This window comes from Rhinopithecus roxellana, chromosome 8, assembly GCF_007565055.1.
Source record: "Rhinopithecus roxellana isolate Shanxi Qingling chromosome 8, ASM756505v1, whole genome shotgun sequence".
Taxonomy (NCBI): Eukaryota; Metazoa; Chordata; class Mammalia; order Primates; family Cercopithecidae; genus Rhinopithecus; species Rhinopithecus roxellana.
The window spans coordinates 112,189,775-112,211,322 of record NC_044556.1 but is presented as its reverse complement, the minus strand read 5'-3'; the positions used below and the strand labels follow the sequence as shown (position 1 = coordinate 112,211,322).

The 21,548-nt window shown below is 42.3% G+C and overlaps 1 protein-coding gene across 1 annotated transcript; it reads left to right on the top strand.

Annotated features, from left to right (window-relative positions):
• The first annotated feature begins 20,255 nt into the window (after window positions 1-20,255).
• On the top strand, window positions 20,256-21,223 carry LOC104681141 (olfactory receptor 11L1). Its single transcript, XM_010387358.2, is given in 2 exon segments — window positions 20,256-21,183; window positions 21,186-21,223. Coding segments are annotated over 2 exon segments (966 nt in total).
• The last annotated feature ends 325 nt before the right edge of the window (window positions 21,224-21,548 follow it).

The following is a 21,548-nucleotide window of genomic DNA, read 5'->3' as shown; positions in this document are numbered from 1 at the left end:
GAGCCACACCCGGTGAAAAGCCACCACTCAGGCGCTCCCAGCGTCGGGGGTAAAATTATCGTTATGGTTCCCCCCACCCCCCGCCACACACACTCCCAGGAAACTGGGCATTTCTAACTGGAATCCCTCGTCATCTCCTATTGTCACTGTCAGTAGATTTGGAGAATTGCTACATTCCCTCCTTCCTTCCATCTTTTTTTGTTTTTGTTTTTTTGTTTTTGTTTTTGTTTTTTTGAGAGGGTCTCGCTCTGTCGCCCAGGCTGGAGTGCAATGGTAAGATCTCGGCTCACTACAGCCTCCGCCTCCCGGGTCCAGGCGATTCTCCAGCCTCAGCCTCCCGAGTAGCCGGGATTACAGGCGCCCGCCACCATATCCGGCTAATTTTTGTATTTTTAGTAGAGACGGGGATTTCACCGTTTTGGTCAGGCTGGTCTTGAACTCGTGACCTCAGGTGATCTGCCCGCCTCGGCCTCCCAGAGTGCTGGGATTACAGGCGTGAGCCACCGCGCCTGGCCTCCATCATTATTATGTAGATTTTGTGCAGACTTCTGAGGTACCAGTGCAGTTTTGTTACATGGATAAACTGCATAAAGTCTAGGCGTTAGCGCAGGCGTCGCTGTAATCGTGTACGTTGTTCTCATTCGATGATCTCTCATCCCTCGCCCGCCTTCCACCCTCTGAGCCCCTTCCATTGTATACTGAGCGACCCATGGTCCTCTCATACCATAATCGTTTCTTAAAAACCCTTCCCTCTTTATATGGCATAATCACTTTTTAAGTGTTTTTTTCCAAACTTTATTTTTCTCTCTTGTACTAATTACCTCTAGATAAAGAAATGAGACACCGCCTGACACAGGAAGATGCCCGCATAGGTGTGTATAGGTTTACAGCTCAGCCAAAAATAATTCTAAATATTTAAATAAATATCTGGCCTAGTTCAATGAGGTTCCTATAAGGAATACACAAGTGTTATAGGATTGTTGCAAAGCCAATCTTGGAGATGACAAAGCTATAGAGATGCTCATCAGGAGGAATAATTCAAGCTTAGCCTCTCAGTGCTGTACCTGTCAGATGGGGGAGGCTGAGACAGGAGCAAAATGATTTGACAGAGTATGTTACTTCATCCAATGGGAGACTGAATCAGGATAGAGTACATTAAAGTCTCTAATGTCGTCCAGAAAGTAGACAAGTCTGGGGCAGTGTCTGCATCTGTGCAAAATAACTTTACTATGGTCGAATTTGAAGTGATGGTGGGGTGTGCCTGTTTGTAGCCAGGAGTCTCATACATTGCACCAGTTACTGAAAACACACATGTTAAGGAAAAGAGGTAGGACCTCATTTCTCAAGGAGCCTCAAGATCAACTAAAAGAGGTGGATATGAAATCATGCAAACATAATTACGAACCAGTAACTGCAAGGGAGGTCGCTCACCAGTCCTGCAGGAATATAACAGAGGACTCTGAATGAGACTGCAGGGTGGGCGGCAGACACCTGAGGTCTCTGAGTTAACCTCTGATAGGTGAACACAAGCTGGCCAGCAGGAAGGGGGGCTCTGCAAGGCTGTGCCCCCCAAAGCCATGAAGAGTACAAGGTAAACTTCAGCAGGTGGGAGCAAGACATACCCAGATGACACTGAGAAGCCAGGCAGGCTGGCAAGCTGGGCCAGAGTATGGTGGCAGCAGATAAGGCTGCAGCAAGAGGCGGGGCCAGATGACTCAGGTCCTTGGGGATCCTGTGGGGTTTGTGGGTCTTTATTAGAAGGACAACGTCTTGGGTTGGATCTCTGGTGACAGCCAGAGCAAAGGATTTTGAGGCCTCCTGCCTAAAGGTTAAGTGCATAATTAAAGTGAGTAGATTCTTGGAGAACACACATGGGTTTGTATTAGCAAAACATTAAAGATGTGACATTAGAGAAAAAAGCTAAAGAGCAGAAAGAAGACTTAGCAAAGAAAAACAGACTCTGGCTCCAAATTAAGGACTGCGGCACTTGCTAAGAAGCTTGAGGCAAGCTGTGCCACATTTCTGCCCTGCATTTCTTCTGAGTGCAGTGAAGAGATGTTAGTGTCATTCTTACAAGGCCTTTCAGAGTATTAAATGAGCTAATAGACAGTAGATGCTTAACATAGGTCCTGGCATGTTGCAAATACACACACACACACACGTATATATATTGAGACAGGGTCTTGCTCTGCTGCCCAGTCTATAGTGTAGTGCCACAACCTGACTCACTGCAGCCTCTACATTTCAGGCTCAAGTGATCCTCTCACCTCAGCCTCCCAAGTACCTGGGACTACAGGTGCCCGCCACCACGCCCAGCTAATTTTTGTATTTTTTGTAGAGACAGGGTTTTGCCATGTTGCCCAGGCTGGTCTCAAACTCCTGGGTTCAAACAGTCTGCCCACCTTGACCTCCCAAAGTGCTGGGATTACAAGTGTGAGCCACCTCGCCTGGCCATGTAGCAAATATATTTAATTGAAGAAAAGGAAATGAAATAGCAAAGTGAATGGAAGGATGGTGAGTGAAAAGGTAAGCTACATTAGGAAGAGAGATTTTTTTCTATTTTGTTCACTGCTCTATGTATCCCCAGGACCTTGAAGAGTAACTGGCACAAGTGGACACTCCACAAATGCTAATTGAATAAACAAGTTAATAAGTGAATGAACAGAATTAGCGCAGTTTATCATAGGAGCTAATGAAAGAGGGAAGTTCAAAGATGACTATGTCAAATGTGAAATCCATGTTTTTCTGCATTTTACATATATGATCTTGCTCTGGCTCTCCATAACTCTGGCAGATGTTGGAGCATTTTTCTATTTTGCAGGCATAACGAGACACAGTAAAACAATACATTTGCTCAAATGTATGGGCCAATTGATAACCAAGCTCACTTAAATTCAGATTTCCTAGCGCCTATGATCCTAAGGGAAGGCCTCTGGCTTCTGATGTTGGGGGTCACTGTGGTTTTCAGGAGGGTGTGACGGAGTGGGTGAGCTCACTTCTTCCCCTGCTGGTTCTAGAGTTGCTGAGCTTAAACTGCTTTGTCTCTGACACTGGTTGACTAGGAATGACATCGGTACCATTGTTCTTAGAAACACACATTTCCCTTACAGCACATCCATGCAGGTAAGTTGTGGACTGGATTGTATCTTGATGTCATTGTATTTACAAATGCTACGTGGAGTGCCTCGCCAGGCAGTTTCTGGTTTAATGGGAATAATCTAACTTAAATTTGTATTTTCTCATGAGCTTTCTTTTGGGGTAAATAAAGTGTCTCTTTGTTTATGCCAATACGACCAAATTCCAGTGCACCCCACTCCTTAATTTAGAGGCTAACTCCACCCTCTGATTCATTTACAGGTTGCAGAGTTGCAAATCTTTTAGCTAATACCACCTGCAACCATCCTCCTTCTCTAATACTCTTCTCCCGTTGTGTCCTGCCTTCTGTGACGTCATTAAAATATGGGATCTGCCATCATCTGAGCATTATTCCTCCCTGCTCTTTTTGTGATTTATTTGGCCTCATGGCTTTGGGCTCCTGAAGCCATTTCTTCAAGACAGCAATGTTTTCTTCCTTACTTTGAACCCTTTTCATGGAGTTTCTCAGATCTCCATTGCCAAACCCTTTGCCTCAGCTTTGGGGATTCACAATCTCTTAGCTCCATAGCCCTCAAATCAGCCCAATTTGTTACCAAGACACCAGGAGTTCGGTCTAAGTCCTGCTGCTCTCCACACAGAAAGCCAATCACTGAGACCACGATTATTGCCAGAGAAGAATCTTTTAATCAGGTGCTGCAGCAGAGGAGATAGATAGGAGCTCAGTCTCAAATCCATCTCCCTGACTGACTAAAATTAGGGGCTTATGTAGCAGCAGGGAAGAAATATAACACTGTGTGGAGAAAGAGGAACTAGGGAGGGATAAGGAACCAATCATGTTGAATAAGCGGACTGGACTGGCATCTCACTATCTGGTTGAGATGACCTGGGGTGATCTGATGAGTTTCAGTTCTTTCTTACTTTTTGAGAGGGCTGGTGGTCCTTTCCTGAGGAAGGAACTCAGATAAAACAAAAGTAAATTTCAAGCTCTAAGACCAGAAAGGTCAAATTCTCTCACTCTCTCTCTAGAGATTCAAGCGATTTTATATATATATATATATGTATGTATGTATGTATATGTATATATAGGGTTCAAGCGATTCTCCTGCCTCAGCCTCCTGAGTAGCTGGGATTACAGGCGCATGCCACCACGCTTGGCTGATTTTGTGTTTTTAGTAAAGACAGAGTTTCACCATGTTGGCCAGGCTAGTCTCAAACTCCTGACCTCTAGTGATCTATCCGCCTTGGCCTCCCAAAGTGCTGGTATTATAGGTGTGAGCCACTCCGCCCAGCCTCTCCCATTTTCTTTAATTGCAGTAAAATACTCATAACAAAAAAAGTTACTACCTTAACCATTTTTAAGTGTACAATGCAGTGGTACCTAATACACTCATAGTGTTGTACAGCCACCTCCGGAACCCTTGACATCTTGTAAAGCTGAAACTCTAAGCCCATTAAACAATAACTTCCCATTTCCTCCTTCCTCCATTCCCTGGCAATCACCATTCCTTCTGTCTCTGTGATTCTGACTACTCTAAGTACCTCGTGTAAGTATTTATCTTCCTGTGACTGACTTATTTCATTTAGCGTAATGTCCACAAGATTCATTCATGTTGCAGCATATTGCAGAATTTTCTCCATTTTTAAGGCTGAATACAATTTCATTGTATGTGTATACCACATTTTGCTTATCCATTCCACTATAGACACTTGGGTTGCTACTGTATTTTGGTTATTATGAATAATGCAGCTATAAACATGAATGCATGTATATCTCTTCCAGACCCTGTTTTGAATATATCTCCAGAAGTGGAATTGCTGAATCACAAGGTAATTCTATATCTCATTTGAGGAACCTCCATACTGTTTTCCACAGTGGCTGTACTATTTTATATTTATACCAACAGTGCACAAGGGTTCTGATTTCTCCACATCCTCACCAACGCTTGTTATTTTCTGTTTTTTCAATAGTAACCATCCTAATGAGGTGGTAAATCCTGCATTTTTTTGTTTTTCCTTTTTTTCCAGAAACCATATTGAAGTAAAGTTGAACTAAGATTATGTGATGTTCTCTGTGGGCACAGCCTCCATTTTTACCTGGGTAAGGCCTGCTGGAATTCAGTGCACCTCCGTGCTTTTACGGAAGGGATTCAGAGAGCGAGGTTAAAGCAGAGACAGCTCTTAGTGACTAGTGATAGTGAGAGTGAACCGAGTAGTCTTCAGGAGATTGATAAAGAGAAATAAAATCTGGTCCTTGGTTTGTTTTCCATGCACCCGAGATGGAAGCAACATGTGTGCATTTTAATGAAGTTATATTAATATAATAATGGATATTTAAAGAGTGGTTTACACTCTTTTTTTACATAATTTGACTGATTTGGGGAAAAGAATATATTCTTTTTTTTTCTCTCTGTTTTTTTTGAGATGGAGTTTTTGCTTTTGTTGCCCAGGCTGGAGTGCAATGGTGGGGTCTCGGCTCACTGTAACCTCTGCCTCCAGGGTTCAAGTGATTCTCCTGCCTCAGCTTCCCGACTAGCTGGGATTACAGGTGCATGCCAGCACACCTGGCTAATTTTTGTATTTTTAGTAGAGACATGTTGGCCAGGCTGGTGTCGAACTCCTGATGGTGATCCACCTGCCTCGGCCTCCCAAAGTGGTAGGATTATAGGCATGAGCCACTGCGCCTGGCCTAAGAATGTATTCTTTTAATATTTTATTCCAAAGCCCCTTCAGTCTGAGCCTGCTCAGAATAAGGGCTCAGAATAGATTCTGTAATCAATTAATAATGTGAGGTTTGCAATCTCTCCCTGAAGGAAGTATTATAAACCCCATCTGTGTTTTAGACATGAGAAACCTGAGATTTGAGCAAATGTAATGAGCGAATTCCATCTATCATTCTAGGTCTAGTGCTGGATGATGTTCCTGCCATACTATGCAAACTGGTCACAGGCATCTCTTCACTTGTTCAGTAGACACATTTAGGAGCCAGACACCAAGGATTGGCTAAAGACACAGAGCTAACTATGAAGAGGAGCTTGGAGCTCACATCCTGCTATAGGGAGGAACTGGCACATGGACGAAGTGATAACACAGAGAGAACCCATCTTACCACATACAGGTACAAGGAAGACACCAGAAGGAAGACACCGCATGTGAGCATGGGAGGGAGAGGTCTGAGAAAGTTCACAGATAAACTTCTATTTGAATTCAGTCCTTAGGAGGCCTGGGTTTCCCAGCCAGCCTCTGTACTTCTAACGGAATTTGGTCAGAGAAAGCAGCACATGGAGAGTCCAGCTGGGGATGAAAGACTATGGTGTGTCTTTGAACCACCTATGGCTGGATGTGGCTCCCACTCAGGTGGCAATGCGGGGAAAGAGATCATGGCTAATTTTGTGTGCTATGCCAAACAGTTTAGTTTTTATTGGTAGGCAATGGATATCAATGACACTCACAATTATCACCACTGGATGTGATGTATAGACCCTACTTTTCTCTTTCCCACTGGTTGCCAGCATTGACATCCTGTGGATTACTGTGAATTAGAGGCTTTGTCTGTCCAAACGATGCTCTAGGGTGACTGGGGTGGCCGGAATGGGACAGCAAAGTTGTGGGGTTTTCTGATAGCCTTTGGAGGCAGCCTGGATCCAAATGCATTTGCATAGATTGCATTGTTCCAGCTGATAAATGCACAAACACCCATAGGCCTCTCTAGCCGCTTCTCCCAGGAAGGCCCACAAAAGCTCTCTAATGAGTTTGAAGTGATCCCTCAACACCCCCTTTCTATCTCTATTCCGTGTTAAATGAGGAGGAAAAAGGCACTGTGGCATTTTCCCAGATATACAGACTTCCGCAATGAGTCTGCAATGAATGGCCTAATATGGATCCAGTGTTTCATATTGTGTTAAATTCATTTGTGTAAATCCTATTGTGTAAATCAGTTTGATACAAAAAACATGTATTAGCTCTTAATACTTATATGACATGTGCTAAGAATGTCTATGAATTCAAGAATCTTCCACAAACACACGCCATAGCACAAGAAGACAAAATGCATGAGTTATAAAAGAGTATTTTCTCCTGCATTATATATGATTGAAAGAAAGATAAGAGGCATATATATATTTGATTAATTGATGGCAGGGTAGGAAGAAAAGCAGGAACAAATTTATGATGACATTTGAAGGGAGGTGGTTCCCAGTAGTGGAAACAGCAAGAGGGAAGCCCTCCAAATCAATAAAGTTATAAACGTTAACCTCAATTTTGAAAGAAATGAGCACATTGTTCAAAGTATATAAATAAAGAAGGTAATATGATCCAAGTTGGGTCTTTGAAAAGTAAATTTTTAAAAATTATTTTAAAAAATAAAATTTGTCTGAAAAGCAGATCTTCCTAGAAGAATATGCTGATAAGAAGTACCAATCCAAGTGGCTACATCTCCAGCACTCTCCCAGGACCCTTGCAGAATGGCTTTCCTTATCAACTCCTCTTCCGCTGACCTTGTCTACCACTCGGCAGTAGAAGTTCTCTTCACTTCATGTATCAGGTCTCTCCCTCATTTGTCCCTCTTACTAGCTCCTGAATTACTTAGCAGAACCAGAAACTTTGCATCATTCCCATAACTAGTATTTACACGTTTCTTTAGATGCCCTTTGAACTAGATTCCACTAATACAATCCCTGCAATTTCCATAACTGTCTTGAAAGCAGTGCATTAAACTGAAATTCAGACAATGAAGTTGAAACAGACCTGCCTTCAAACAACAGTGCGGTAATGCACCCTTCCTCTGACCCTGGTGTGTTATGTAAGTCTCTCTGCCTATGCCTTCTGTGGTGAAAAGGTCCTTTTAGAAGGCTTGTATGGAGCATTAGACATGGAGTGTCTGGAATCTAATACGCACTCAACAAATGCTCATCCAAACCGTTGACTCCCCAGTCAATTAATCCACACGGAAGAAAGAAAAGCAAATGAAAATCTTTGGGGACATATTTTTTGTTTAATTGTCTGCAGGGTTAATTGTTCTGAAGTTTCCTTATTTCCATTGTGTATTTTACCTGGAGATATACAGAAGTGAGGACTTTCCCCCCAGTTAGGTGCCAGGAGGTTTGTGAAGATAACAACAAATTATATGAGAACTTTTAAGATGTGGCTGACTGAGAAGGAATAATTGTTGATTTCTAGATTGGTTATTTACCTTTTGTGGCTGGTTGTTTCAATTAATTCACCAGTTTTATTCAATTATTTGATTCCAAAGAGTGGTTCTAAATTAAAAACAACCATCTTGCCTAAGATTGTCCTTGGACGTTGAGGGCCTAACACTTTCTGGTTACGGTTGTGTACATGGCTGATATCCCAGGTACCCTTTGCCTGGTGCTCCCTCGAGTCTAAGCCTTGATGGTTTTGCAGGCCTGAGCACCCTTTTATCTCCATTTTCTCAGCTGTTGCTGATGAGTACAGAAGTTTTGTTATTTGGCTCACGCCTGTAATCCCAGCACTTTGGGAGGCCAACACAGGCGGATCACGAGGTTAGGAGTTCGAGACCAGCCTGGCCAACATAGTGAAACCCCATCTCTACTAAAACTACAAAGATAAGCTGGGCGTTGTGGCGGGCGCCTGTAATACCAGCTACTCAGGAGGCTGAGGCAGGAGAATTGCCTGAACCCGGGAGGCGGAGGTTGCAGTGAGCCAAGATTGTGCCGCCACACTCCAGCCTGGGCCACAGAGTGAGACTCCATCTCAAAAAAAAAAAAAAGAAAGTGGATACATAATTTTTGCTGGCTAGGTCATGCCTGTCTCTGCAAACATGCAGCTATTACAAGATCTAGATATGTGATAAGATATGAAAAGACCACCCCAAACAATGGACTGTTATACAATCCATAAAGGGTGCTTTATTCATTTTTTTCCCTTTAATTTAACAGGAGGAGAAAAGAGCTATGGTAGGAATTAACTGTAAAAGTAGCTGCAAAATAGCCAAGATTCAGGCTATATAAAATTTGCTGCAAAGAAAACCAAGATACAGGCTGTAAAGTAGTAACCCAGTTGTTCTACCCCATATGTGGGACACAAAGAGTTTGAAAGGCAAAACATTAGATACCTAACTCTGAAAGACAGTTCTATGACTATTTAAAAAGATGTGCTTTTTTCTGCACTGTCTTTCCTCCTCCAACTTTTCTAAAAACTACACATATGAATCATTTTATCTTGAAAAAATGCATATTGGTTAAATCAAACATCAATAAATCATAAATCCCATCAGCCTACCCCATCCGACTATAACATGGTATGATTCACTGTTGTGTCATAATGCCCGAATGAAATCCACGCACATAGTAGGTATTTGTTGAATAAATGAATCATAAAGAACCAAACAAAATATGTGATTTTTTGTTTTTATACATTTATTTATTCAATGCTTTAATATTTTCTCTTAGACTAAAATATATAAATTTAACTAGAAATATTAATAAATTTGCTCTTCTTACTTAGACTTCTATACAATGGAATAAAAAAAGAAATCCTGCTATATTAGGAATGGGTTGAAAATCTTTTCTTTTTTAGGCCGGGCGCGGTGGCTCATGCCTGTAATCCCAGCACTTTGAGAGGCTGAGGTGGGAGGATCACAAGGTCAGGAGTTTGAGACCAGCCTGGCCAATATGGAGAAACCCCATCTCTACTGAAAATACAAAAAAATTAGCTGGGCATGGTGGCTCATGCCTGTAATCCCAGCTACTCAGGAGGCTGAGGCAGGAGAATTGCTTGAACCCAGGAGGCAGAGGTTGCAGTGAGCCAAGATCGTGCCACTGTATTCCAGCCTAGGTGACAGAGCGAGACTTCATTTCAAAAGAAAATATTTTCTTTTTTAACTTGTTTTCTAAGACTCAAGCTAATAGCCTCTCAGATCAATTTATATATTGCATTTTCTTTGTTAAATTGACAGATTTAAACTTAGAATGAGCTTTGCTACAGATTGCTTTAATTGAATGAATTAATTAATTTACAGTCATAATTTTTTCCATTTAGCCACATCTGTAATTAGGGTATGAAGAGGAAATGCCATTCAGCAAAAAGCACTGGTTATGCTTTCAGTCAGAACGGCTCACTCACTCACTGTCTGCTTGCTGGATTTTAGAGAAATCTCCATTTGTTTGATTCAGATTTTAGTTCAACATTTTTGGGGCCTATCTTAAGTTAAAAAAAAAAAACTCCGTTTCTAAAAGAATGTAAGAATTGCATGTGTCTCGAGTATTTTATCAACATCCAAGCCTCAGTGGGCAGCGTCGAATCTCAAAAGGGTGATTTGATTGTTTTCTGACTTGATTGTCAAATTATAGAATAACATCTGGGGAACGAGATTCTCAGAAGGGCCAGGTCCCCAAGAAACCCAAGGTTATTGAAAGGAGAAGTTGGCTTTACCCAGTGTCAGACGCCGGCAGAAGATAGCCAAGTTCAGATCTCACAATGAAAGCACAGTATGAATTTGGGTCACAGGAGGGCACGGAGACACTGCCTAGAGCAGGGGCCGTTCGGTGCTCTGGATGCTGGGAAAACAGGTAGGGGGAGTTCATGCAGAGAAGAAGAAAATCAACATGGTGTGTATTTTACCGTCAAATAACATAAATGTTCTTGTTTTGGTTGTGTATGTTGGATTCTAAAAATACATCGACTTCAATAAATTATTTGTCATTATCAAGGCAATTTTACTTAGCCTTTGCGGATTCTCTATGGAAACAGTAAATGATCTTGCCTAAATTATAAAACTGTAATAACCGTTTTGTAATAATAACCAAGAGTTCTCGAGAAGTCAAAGGGCCAGATTGCAACTAAGAACAACAACATTCTTTTTTTTTTTTTTCTTTTTTTTGAGACAGAGTCTTGTTCTGTTGCCCAGGCTGAAGTGCAATGGCATGATCTTAGCTCACTGCAACCTCTGCCTCCTGGGTTCAAGTGATTCTCCTGCCCCAGCCTCCCAAATTGCTGGGATTACAGGCATCCACCACCATGCCTGGCTAATTTTTGTATTTTTAGTACAGACGGGGTTTCACCATGTTGGCCAGGCTGGTCTCAAACTCCTGACCTCAGGTGATTCACCCTCTTCGGCCTCCCAAAGGGCTGAGATTACAGGCATGAGCCACTACCCCCAACAACAACAACATTCATGATTATTTTTATTTCAAAGAAAGCTACAAAGTTAAATCTGAGGTTACCCTTGTTGCCCTAGTGCTAAAGCCAACCCAGTCTTTTGGGAGGCAGATTTTTTTTTTCCAGCTCAATGTAATTAAAGTAATTCTAGCACTTGGAAATAGCCAGTATTTAAATAATCAGGCCCAGAGCACCTGTAATCCCAGTACTTTGGGAGGCCAAGGCAGGAGGATCACTTGAGCCAGGAGTTAAGGGCCAGCCTGGGCAATATAGCATGACCTCTACCTCTACCAAAAAAAAAAAAAATATATATATATATATATATATAAAATTAACCAGGCATGGTGGCACACACCTGTGGTCCTAACCACTCTAGCAGGAGGACACTTGAGCCTAGAAGTTTGAGATTATAGTGAGCTATGATTGTGCCACTGCCTTCCAGCTGGGGCAACCAAGCAAGGCTTTGTCTCTTAAAAAAAAAAAAAAAAAAATCAGTATTTCAAAAGGTGGTGAGCGCTTCATTACTGAAAGTATTTAACCATGAAGCAGTGATTACACAACAGCTCAGTTTCCTTGTGCATTTGGATATGAATTGTGGGAGGTACTTTAGAAAACTAGGAACTGAGCCCAGTGTCCTATAAACTTAGTCTATTGTAATAAAGAGCTGTTTTGTTTTCACTGTGGTCTCCCTAAGGAGACCCTCATTGCTCTCCATGTTTACCTTATTTTTCTGTGGACATTCATTTTAAATTGAATACCATGGTCATATTCTCATAAAATGCTAAGTGAAAGCCAAGGCAAAAAGGAACCATTTTCCAAGATAGCATTGTTGTTTTACTAAGAGTATTTATTATTATTGTTTGAAATGGAGTCTCGCTCTATCACCCAGGCTGGAGTGCAGTGGTGTGATCTGGGCCCATTGCAAGCTCTGCCTCCCGTGTTCAAGTGATTCTCCTGCCTCAGCCTCCTGAGTAGCTGGGACTACAGGTGCCCCCTACCACGCCCGACTAAATTTGGTATTTTTAGTAGAGATGGGCTTTTGCCATTTTGACCAGGCTGGTCTTGAACTCCTGACCTCAAGTGATCCACCTGCCTTGGCCTCCCAAAGTGCTGGGGTTACAGGCATGAACCACCGTGCCTGGCTGAATAAATAATGTATGTGAATAAATCAATCTATATGAATAAATCAATCTATGTGGATCAAATAACAATTTTCTCACATCTCTTAATTTTCCTTCAGTGTTTTCAAGACGGAACTGCTGGAATATTTTGCCTTCAAACCAACATATACTTAAAACTTTTATCTTGACTCTGTTATACATTCTGAGAATGGCAGAAGAGTATTTAGATCAGGCCTAAAGAAGAAGGTGTTATCTGAGCAGACTGGAAGGACACGAGAAATGAGCCATACAAAGCTGTTCAAGGACAACATTGCAGGGAACTAAACATGCTAAGGAGAAAACGAGGCAAGTTTCAGGTAACTTGAAGAATACTAAGGAGGCGGAAGCGCTGGGTGCGGAACGGACCAAGAAGAAAGTAGAGTAAGAGTTTGGTGAGGCTGTGGGAGGAGAGAACAAGCAGGGCTGGGTAACCTGTCAAGGCTTTGTTTTTGTTTGTTTGTTGTTTTTGTTTCTTAAGCTTTATTGAAGAAATCAAGTACTATATAGTTCAATATATATGACACATTCAGTACTATACTCTTTGTAGCACGTGCAATAATGTTAAGATATCGTTTTCTCTTGATATAATTATTTCCTGGCTACATGAAAATAATATTCCCAGTAACTTTGCCCAAGGATGAGAGGAGAACGTAGAACACAGCAGAAATAGTGAACTACAACAGACATGAAGAACAGAAACAGCAAGTCAACAGAACGTGATTCTGACGAAGTGGAAACTGCAGAGGTGAATGTGTGGATTGTCCGGCCACAATGTTTTCTTCCTTTTCAGGAACAACTCACAGTACACCTCTGTTCCCTGTGAAAACTCTCGTGTTTTAAAATGTTCTCTTTGATGGCTTTCTTGAGTGGGGCAGGCTGGACGTGGAGGTGCTTTAAGGAAGTGATTGCAACAATCTAGATGAGAGATCGTGGTGCCTTTTCCGGGGGGCAAGCGATGGTGGTCGTGAAGGGTGATCAGATCAGTTCTGGATACATTTTCAGGTGGAGCTAGTCAATTTTGCTGAAAAACTGGACATTGAGTTTGAAAGGAACAAGAATCAAATTCAGAGTTTCTGGTCTGAGCAAGTGGGACGATGGAGACAGGAAGGCTGCACTGGGGGAGGCTGGGGTAGTCAGGAGTGCTGGTCAGCTAAGTTAGGTCTCGCTACATTGCAAATGCTGACAAGACACGAGTGAGCATTTCACATACGGCAGTTGTTTACAGGAGGCTTGTGTTCAAGCTCGAGACATAAATGTGAGGGCTGAGAGCAAAGTGACAGTATTCAAGTCAAGAGACTGCCTGAAACTGTGAAAGAAATGAAGGTAGCTTGAGAGACATGAAGCCCTGTACAAGTGTGAAAAACCAGGGCTGTCGCTAATCTAAGAGAGTATGTAGTTGTGGATATTAAGTGACCAGTGGATCCAGGAAGAGGGAGGGATCAACAGTGCGATGATGCCACAGACGAAGAGGATTGGGAATGCGATGGGTGGCTGCAGGGCAATGCCCTTCTGGGGCAGTGGCAAGAGAAACATCCAGATCATAGTGCATTCCAGTGAGCAAGGAGGCAGAGGACAAGGAGCAGCGGGGAGGGGCAGTGCCCTCCAGAAGGGAAAGGGAGCAGAAAAGTGCAGGTGGTATTCGGAGAACAGCAAAGCCTCTAGACCTATTCTTCTCTGTTTCGTCTTTTTATTTTTTTTTATTTTTTATTTTTATTTATTTTTTTATTATACTTTAAGTTCTAGGGTACATGTGCATAACGTGCAGGTTTGTTACATATGTATACTTGTGCCATGTTGGTGTGCTGCACCCATCAACTCGTCAGCACCCATCAATTCATCATTTATATCATGTATAACTCCCAATGCAATCCCTCCCCCCTCCCCCCTCCCCATGATAGGCCCCAGTGTGTGATGTTCCCCTTCCCGAGTCCAAGTGATGTCACTGTTCAGTTCCCACCTATGAGTGAGAACATGCGGTGTTTGGTTTTCTGTTCTTGTGATAGTTTGCTAAGAATGATGGTTTCCAGCTGCATCCATGTCCCTACAAAGGACGCAAACTCATCCTTTTTTATGGCTGCATAGTATTCCATGGTGTATATGTGCCACATTTTCTTAATCCAGTCTATCACAGATGGACATTTGGGTTGATTCCAAGTCTTTGTTATTGTGAATAGTGCTGCAATAAACATATGTGTGCACGTGTCTTTGTAGTAGAATAATTTATAATCCTTTGGGTATATACCCAGTAGTGGGATGGCTGGGTCATATGGTACATCTAGTTCTAGATCCTTGAGGAATTGCCATACTGTTTTCCATAATGGTTGAACTAGTTTACAATCCCACCAACAGTGTAAAAGTGTTCCTATTTCTCCACATCCTCTCCAACACCTGTTGTTTCCTGACTTTTTAATGATTGCTGTTCTAACTGGTGTGAGATGGTATCTCATTGTGGTTTTGATTTGCATTTCTCTGATGGCGAGTGATGATGAGCATTTTTTCATGTGTCTGTTGCCTGTATGAATGTCTTCTTTTGAGAAATGTCTGTTCATATCCTTTCCCCACTTTTTGATGGGGTTGTTTGTTTTTTTCTTGTATATTTGTTTGAGTTCTTTGTAGATTCTGGATATTAGCCCTTTGTCAGATGAGTAGATTGCAAAAATTTTCTCCCATTCTGTAGGTTGCCTGTTCACTCTGATGGTAGTTTCTTTTGCTGTGCAGAAGCTCTTTAGTTTAATTAGATCCCATTTGTCAATTTTGGCTTTTGCTGCTGTTGCTTTTGGTGTTTTAGACATGAAGTCCTTGCCCATGCCTATGTCCTGAATGGTACTACCTAGGTTTTCTTCTAGGGTTTTTATGGTATTAGGTCTAACATTTAAGTCTCTAATCCATCTTGAATTAATCTTCGTATAAGGAGTAAGGAAAGGATCCAGTTTCAGCTTTCTACTTATGCCTAGCCGATTTTCCCAGCACCATTTATTAAATAGGGAATCGTTTCCCCATTTCTTGTTTCTCTCAGGTTTGTCAAAGATCAGATGGCTCTAGATGTGTGGCATTATTTCTGAGGACTCTGTTCTGTTCCATTGGTCTATATCTCTGTTTTGGTACCAGTACCATGCTGTTTTGGTTACTGTAGCCTTGTAGTATAGTTTGAAGTCAGGTAGCGTGACGCCTCCAGCTTTGTCCTTTTGACTTAGGATTGTCTTGGCAATGCGGGCTCTTTTTTGGTTCCATATGAACTTTAAAGCAGTTTTTTCCAATTCTGTGAAGAAACTCATTGGTAGCTTGATGGGGATGGCATTGAATCTATAAATAACCTTGGGCAGTATGGCCATTTTCACGATATTGATTCTTTCTATCCATGAGCATGGTATGTTCTTCCATTTGTTAGTGTCCTCTTTTATTGCACTGAGTGGTGGTTTGTAGTTCTCCTTGAAGAGGTCCTTTACATCCCTTGTAAGTTGGATTCCTAGGTATTTTATTCTCTTTGAAGCAATTGTGAATGGAAGTTCATTCATGATTTGGCTCTCTGTTTGTCTGTTACTGGTGTATAAGAATGCTTGTGATTTTTGCACATTAATTTTGTATCCTGAGACTTTGCTGAAGTTGCTTATCAGCTTAAGGAGATTTTGGGCTGAGACAATGGGGTTTTCTAAATATACAATCATGTCATCTGCAAACAGGGACAATTTGACTTCTTCTTTTCCTAACTGGATACCCTTGATTTCTTTCTCTTGCCTGATTGCCCTAGCCAGAACTTCCAACACTATGTTGAATAGGAGTGGTGAGAGAGGGCATCCCTGTCTTGTGCCAGTTTTCAAAGGGAATTTTTCCAGTTTTTGCCCATTCAGTATGATATTAGCTGTGGGTTTGTCATAAATAGCTCTTATTATTTTGAGGTACGTTCCATCAATACTGAATTTATTGAGCGTTTTTAGCATGAAGGGCTGTTGAATTTTGTCAAAAGCCTTTTCTGCATCTGTTGAGATAATCATGTGGTTCTTGTCTTTGGTTCTGTTTATATGCTGGATTACGTTTATTGATTTGCGAATGTTGAACCAGCCTTGCATCCCAGGGATGAAGCCCACTTGATCATGGTGGATAAGCTTTTTGATGTGCTGCTGGATCCGGTTTGCCAGTATTTTATTGAGGATTTTTGCATCGATGTTCATCAGGGATATTGGTCTAAAATTCTCTTTTTTTGTTGTGTCTCTGCCAGGCTTTGGTATCAGGATGATGTTGGCCTCATAAAATGAGTTAGGGAGGATTCCCTCTTTTTCTATTGATTGGAATAGTTTCAGAAGGAATGGTACCAGCTCCTCCTTGTACCTCTGGTAGAATTCAGCTGTGAATCCATCTGGTCCTGGACTTTTTTTGGTGGGTAGGCTATTAATTGGTGCCTCAATTTCAGAGCCTGCTATTGGTCTATTCAGGGATTCAACTTCTTCCTGGTTTAGTCTTGGGAGAGTGTAAGTGTCCAGGAAATTATCCATTTCTTAAAAGATCAACAAAATTGACAGACCGCTAGCAAGACTAATAAAGAAGAAAAGAGAAAGGAATCAAATAGACGCAATAAAAAATGATAAAGGGGATATCACCACCGACCCCACAGAAATACAAACTACCATCAGAGAATACTATAAACACCTCTATGCAAATCAACTAGAAAATCTAGAAGAAATGTTTCGTCTTTTTAAAGTGGGGGAGAGCAATCCAGCCCATTGGCATGTCGAGGAAATGCTTTGGCAGAAACGGCACCATGGGTGATTCAGGCATGAAGCTGAGAATACCCGTGAAGGAGAGAAAAAAAGAATTTCTCTCCTCGACTTTGATAAATTCACTGCTGGGACAGATTTTCATGAGCAAAACACAGATCACCAAGAGAAAAACAAGCATGATTATTTATGCATGCCACGCCCATCACAAGAAAGAAAGCAGCTCTCTCAGGAAAACGGCTCACCTAGATTGCTGCAACGCTTTGGGAGCAGTGGCTTCGAGGCCTTGCTGAAATAGTGTCTTAGCAAGGAGCCATACATTCTCTACAGTGAAAAAACAAAGAAAACGGCGTCTTCAGGCTTCCAAAATGCAAGACATTTGGGAAGGAACATTTACAGGAAGAGTAGTCTGTTTCGAGATCCCTGGTGCTGCTGTCTGAACTGATAAGCAAGAATGATGAAGGAGACTGTCTTCAGGTGGGAAGAGGCAGAGGGGAGGCAGGAAGTCCTTTGTCTTTGTACATCTTGGTCCTGCCTTCAGGAAAGCAGAGGGAGGGGCAGGTCCCCTGTGTGTTCATCTTCTTCAGCTCAACACTCCTGAGTCTTTTGGAGAGGAATCGTTTTGCCTCCTTCACCTGCAATACCTTTCCAGTGTGTCGGAGGTTATGGTGCCTGATGCCTATGTGGAGGGATTTGCCTTTGACTTGGACACAGAAAGTTTACTCAGAGGAAGTGTGAGGTGTAGATGCACAGGAACAAAAGGGAGTCGGTGGCAGAATTTGGTGGCCTGAGCTTGTGGATATTTCCATTGAAGGATTTCAGGATTTTCCAGTGAAATGAGTATCTTACTGAGGGCACAGAGCAACAAGGATGTGCTAGGCCTTTGAAAAGAGAGCAGCATAAGTGAAATAGTCACTTAAGAGACTGGAAGAGTGAATAGATACAAGCATTGATAAAAAGCCAAAGTCTGTAACAAGTATTTGAAGAGGTTTATTCTGAGCCAAATTTAAGGACCATGATCTGTGACAGTCCCAGGGGGTCCTGAGAATATGTGCTTAAGGTGGTTGTGTTACAGCTTGACTTTACCCATTTTAGGGTGACATAAGACATCAGTCAGGACATGGGAGCTATGCATTGGTTTGGTCTGGAAAGGCAGGACAACTCCAAGAAAGGGAGAAGGTTACAGGTCATACGTGGATGCAAAGACTTTCTGATTGGCAAGTGGTTGAAAGAATTAAGTTATTGTCTAAAGACCTGGAATCCACAGAAGGAGAATCTGGATTAAGATAAGGGGGTTGGGGACAGCAAGGTTCTCACGGTGTAGATGAAGTCTCATATGTTGCCAGCCTGAGAAGCAGCAGATGGCAGAAATGTTCTGTTGAGACTTTTAAAAGCTGCTAGACTTTCAGCTCATCTCTTGAGGATCAGACAAAGGCCTGGAGAGGGAAAGGGGTTCTCCGCAGAATGTAGATTTCCCCCACAAGAGGCAGCTTTGCAGGGCCATTTTAAACATGACAAATACATATATGTTGTGGTAAAATATTTCCATTTCTTTCAGGGTCGGCTGTCTGTCATGATGCTATACTAGAGTCAGGTTCGAATCTGGTACGTTACTGCTACAGAGTCTGTTGCATCAGCCTTAAAATCTCTTTTGTGATGTTATTGCTGCTCAGTTGTGCCTGAATTCTGGAGAAAGGAGAGTGTGATGAGGTTTGTCCAACCCCCTCTTCCCATCATGGCCTGAACCAGATTTTTTAGGTTTCTTTGAAATCCCCTTGGCTGAAAGGAGGAGTCTGCTCGGTCAGTTGTGGGGTTTAGAATTTTATTGTTGGTGTATAAGGGAAATATACAATGATTGCTCTCCAGCAGTAAGGGCACACCGAGTTTGTTGGTTGTACATTTTACAGAGGTTCTATTCTGTGCTATGTCTCACTCCCTCAACTTCACAGAAGCTCCTGTATGGCAGGTGGATGTTTACTTTATCCAGAACTATAGATAGGGAATTAAATGAAAGAAAAGGTGTGCATGAGGATGCAATGATAGTGGTTGGGCATGAGTATGGTGTCGGGTAAGGCAAGAAAGGACACCAGTGGAGTGAGACAGATTAGTTCAGCACAGGCCTTCACACACACACACACACACACACACACACACACACACACACACACAGCAGGGACCAATAAATATTGTTTGAGGGTAGAATATATACACTTTCCCAAGATGGTGTAGGAGACGTGCTGTGTCTGGCTTCTTTTTCAGACAAAGCCCACATATGAGAAGGGAAAGGCATTTGCTTCCATATGTGCAAGATTTTTTTTTTTTTTTTTTTTTTTTTTTTTTTTTTTTTTGAGATGGAGTCTCACCCTATCACCCAGGCTGGAGTGCAGTGGCATGATCTCGGCTCACTGCAACGTCCATCTCCCGGGTTCAAATGATTCTCCTGCCCCGGCCTCCCAAGTAGCTGGGATTACAGGCACGTGCCACTACGCCCACCTAATTTTTGTATTTTTAGTAGAGACAGGGTTTCACTATGTTGGTTAGGCTTGTCTCGAACTCTTGACCTCATGATACGCCCGCCTCAGCCTTCCAAAGTGCTGGAATTACAGGCGTGAGCCACTGTGCCCAGCCGTGCAGGAATTTTTTTTTTAAGTTTTGTTGTTACTGTCAGTTTTTTGAGTTTTTGTCCAGCTTTATTGAGGTGTAGTCGATAAATATTTTTGTATACTATATATTTAAAGTGTACAACCTTGTTCTGATAGAGGTATTCATTGTGAAATAATCATCACAGTCAATCCAAGTAACATATTCATCACCTCAATTTTTCTTTTTTGTATGGTGAGAACACTGAAGATCTACTAATCAGAGTCCTCTTTTGCCTGTCTTTGGATAGGAGACTTCAAGATTTCAGAGAACTCAGATAAATGAAACTTGCTGAGTCTCCTTACAAGATCTAACATTCACATTCAGCTTAAGATTTCAAAATGTGTTCTTAGAAAAGAGATGCGGAATTATGCATTTAACCTTCTAAAAAGCTGTGTATACAGCTCTAAACTATTTAAAAATTAATCTCTGAAGTGCCAAACATCAATAGTGATACATTTGCGCCTTGCATCCTGTGCTTTTCCAAAATGTTTTTCATCCCCCACAGGCAATGGAGCCCCAAAATACCTCCACTGTGACTAACTTTCAGCTGTTAGGCTTCCAGAACCTTCTTGAATGGCAGACCCTGCTCTTTGTCATTTTCCTGCTCATCTACTGCCTAACCATTACAGGGAATGTCATCATCATTACTGTGGTGAGCCAGGACCAGCGACTGCACTCCCCTATGTACATGTTCCTCCAGCATCTCTCCTTTCTGGAGGTCTGGTACACATCCACCACTGTGCCCCTTCTCCTAGCCAACCTGCTGTCCTGGGGCCAAGTCATCTCCTTCTCCGCCTGCATGGCACAGCTCTACTTCTTTGTGTTCTTCGGTGCTACCGAGTGCTTTCTCCTGGCCATAATGGCCTATGACCGTTACCTGGCCATCTGCAGCCCGCTCCGCTACCCTTTCCTTATGCATCGTGAGCTCTGCACCAGGTTGGTGGCGTTCTCCTGGTGGACAGGAATCGGCACAGGCTTTCTGCCTTCCCTGATGATTTCCAGGTTGGACTTCTGTGGGCCCAATGAGATTAACCATTTCTTCTGTGACCTCCCCCTACTCATGCAGCTCTCCTGTTCCAGTGTTTATATCACCGAGGTGACCATCTTTATCCTGTCAATTGCCGTGCTGTGCATTTGTTTTTTTCTGACACTGGGGTCCTATGTTTTCATCGTGTCCTCCGTATTGAGAATCCCTTCCACCTCTGGCCGGAGAAAGACATTTTCCACATGTGGCTCCCACCTGGCTGTTGTCACTATCTACTACGGGACCATGATCTCCATGTATGTGCACCCCAGTCCCCACCTGTTGCCTGAAGTCAACAAGATCATTTCTGTCTTCTACACTGTGGTCACACCACTGCTGAACCCAGTTATCTATAGCTTGAGGAACAAAGACTTCAAGGAAGCTGTTAGAAAGCTCATGAGAAGGAAATTTGGTATCTATGGAGTACGAGCAAAAGGAATTTCCTTTATTAGGTGAGGAAAAATGCACAGAACATGCAGTGGATTAAATTCGGGGTTAAGTGAATGGTAGAGTCAGACCTTTATACCTGAAGCTCCTTGTCAGAACTGCATTGAATTCTGTAAGCCACAAAACAACAGCTTTTTTAAGGGTTCCTCGCCAGCAACTGGTCAGAAGATAAATTGCCTCCACCAAACCTTTTTGAGGTCAGTTTTGTCCTAGACACTTTCTAACATCTTGTTAGGAAAATCTGATTGAATTCCAGTGGATGGTGATTACACACACATTACTTTCACATTCTACAATAAGATTTCTCTTTTGTTTATATAACCTTATATA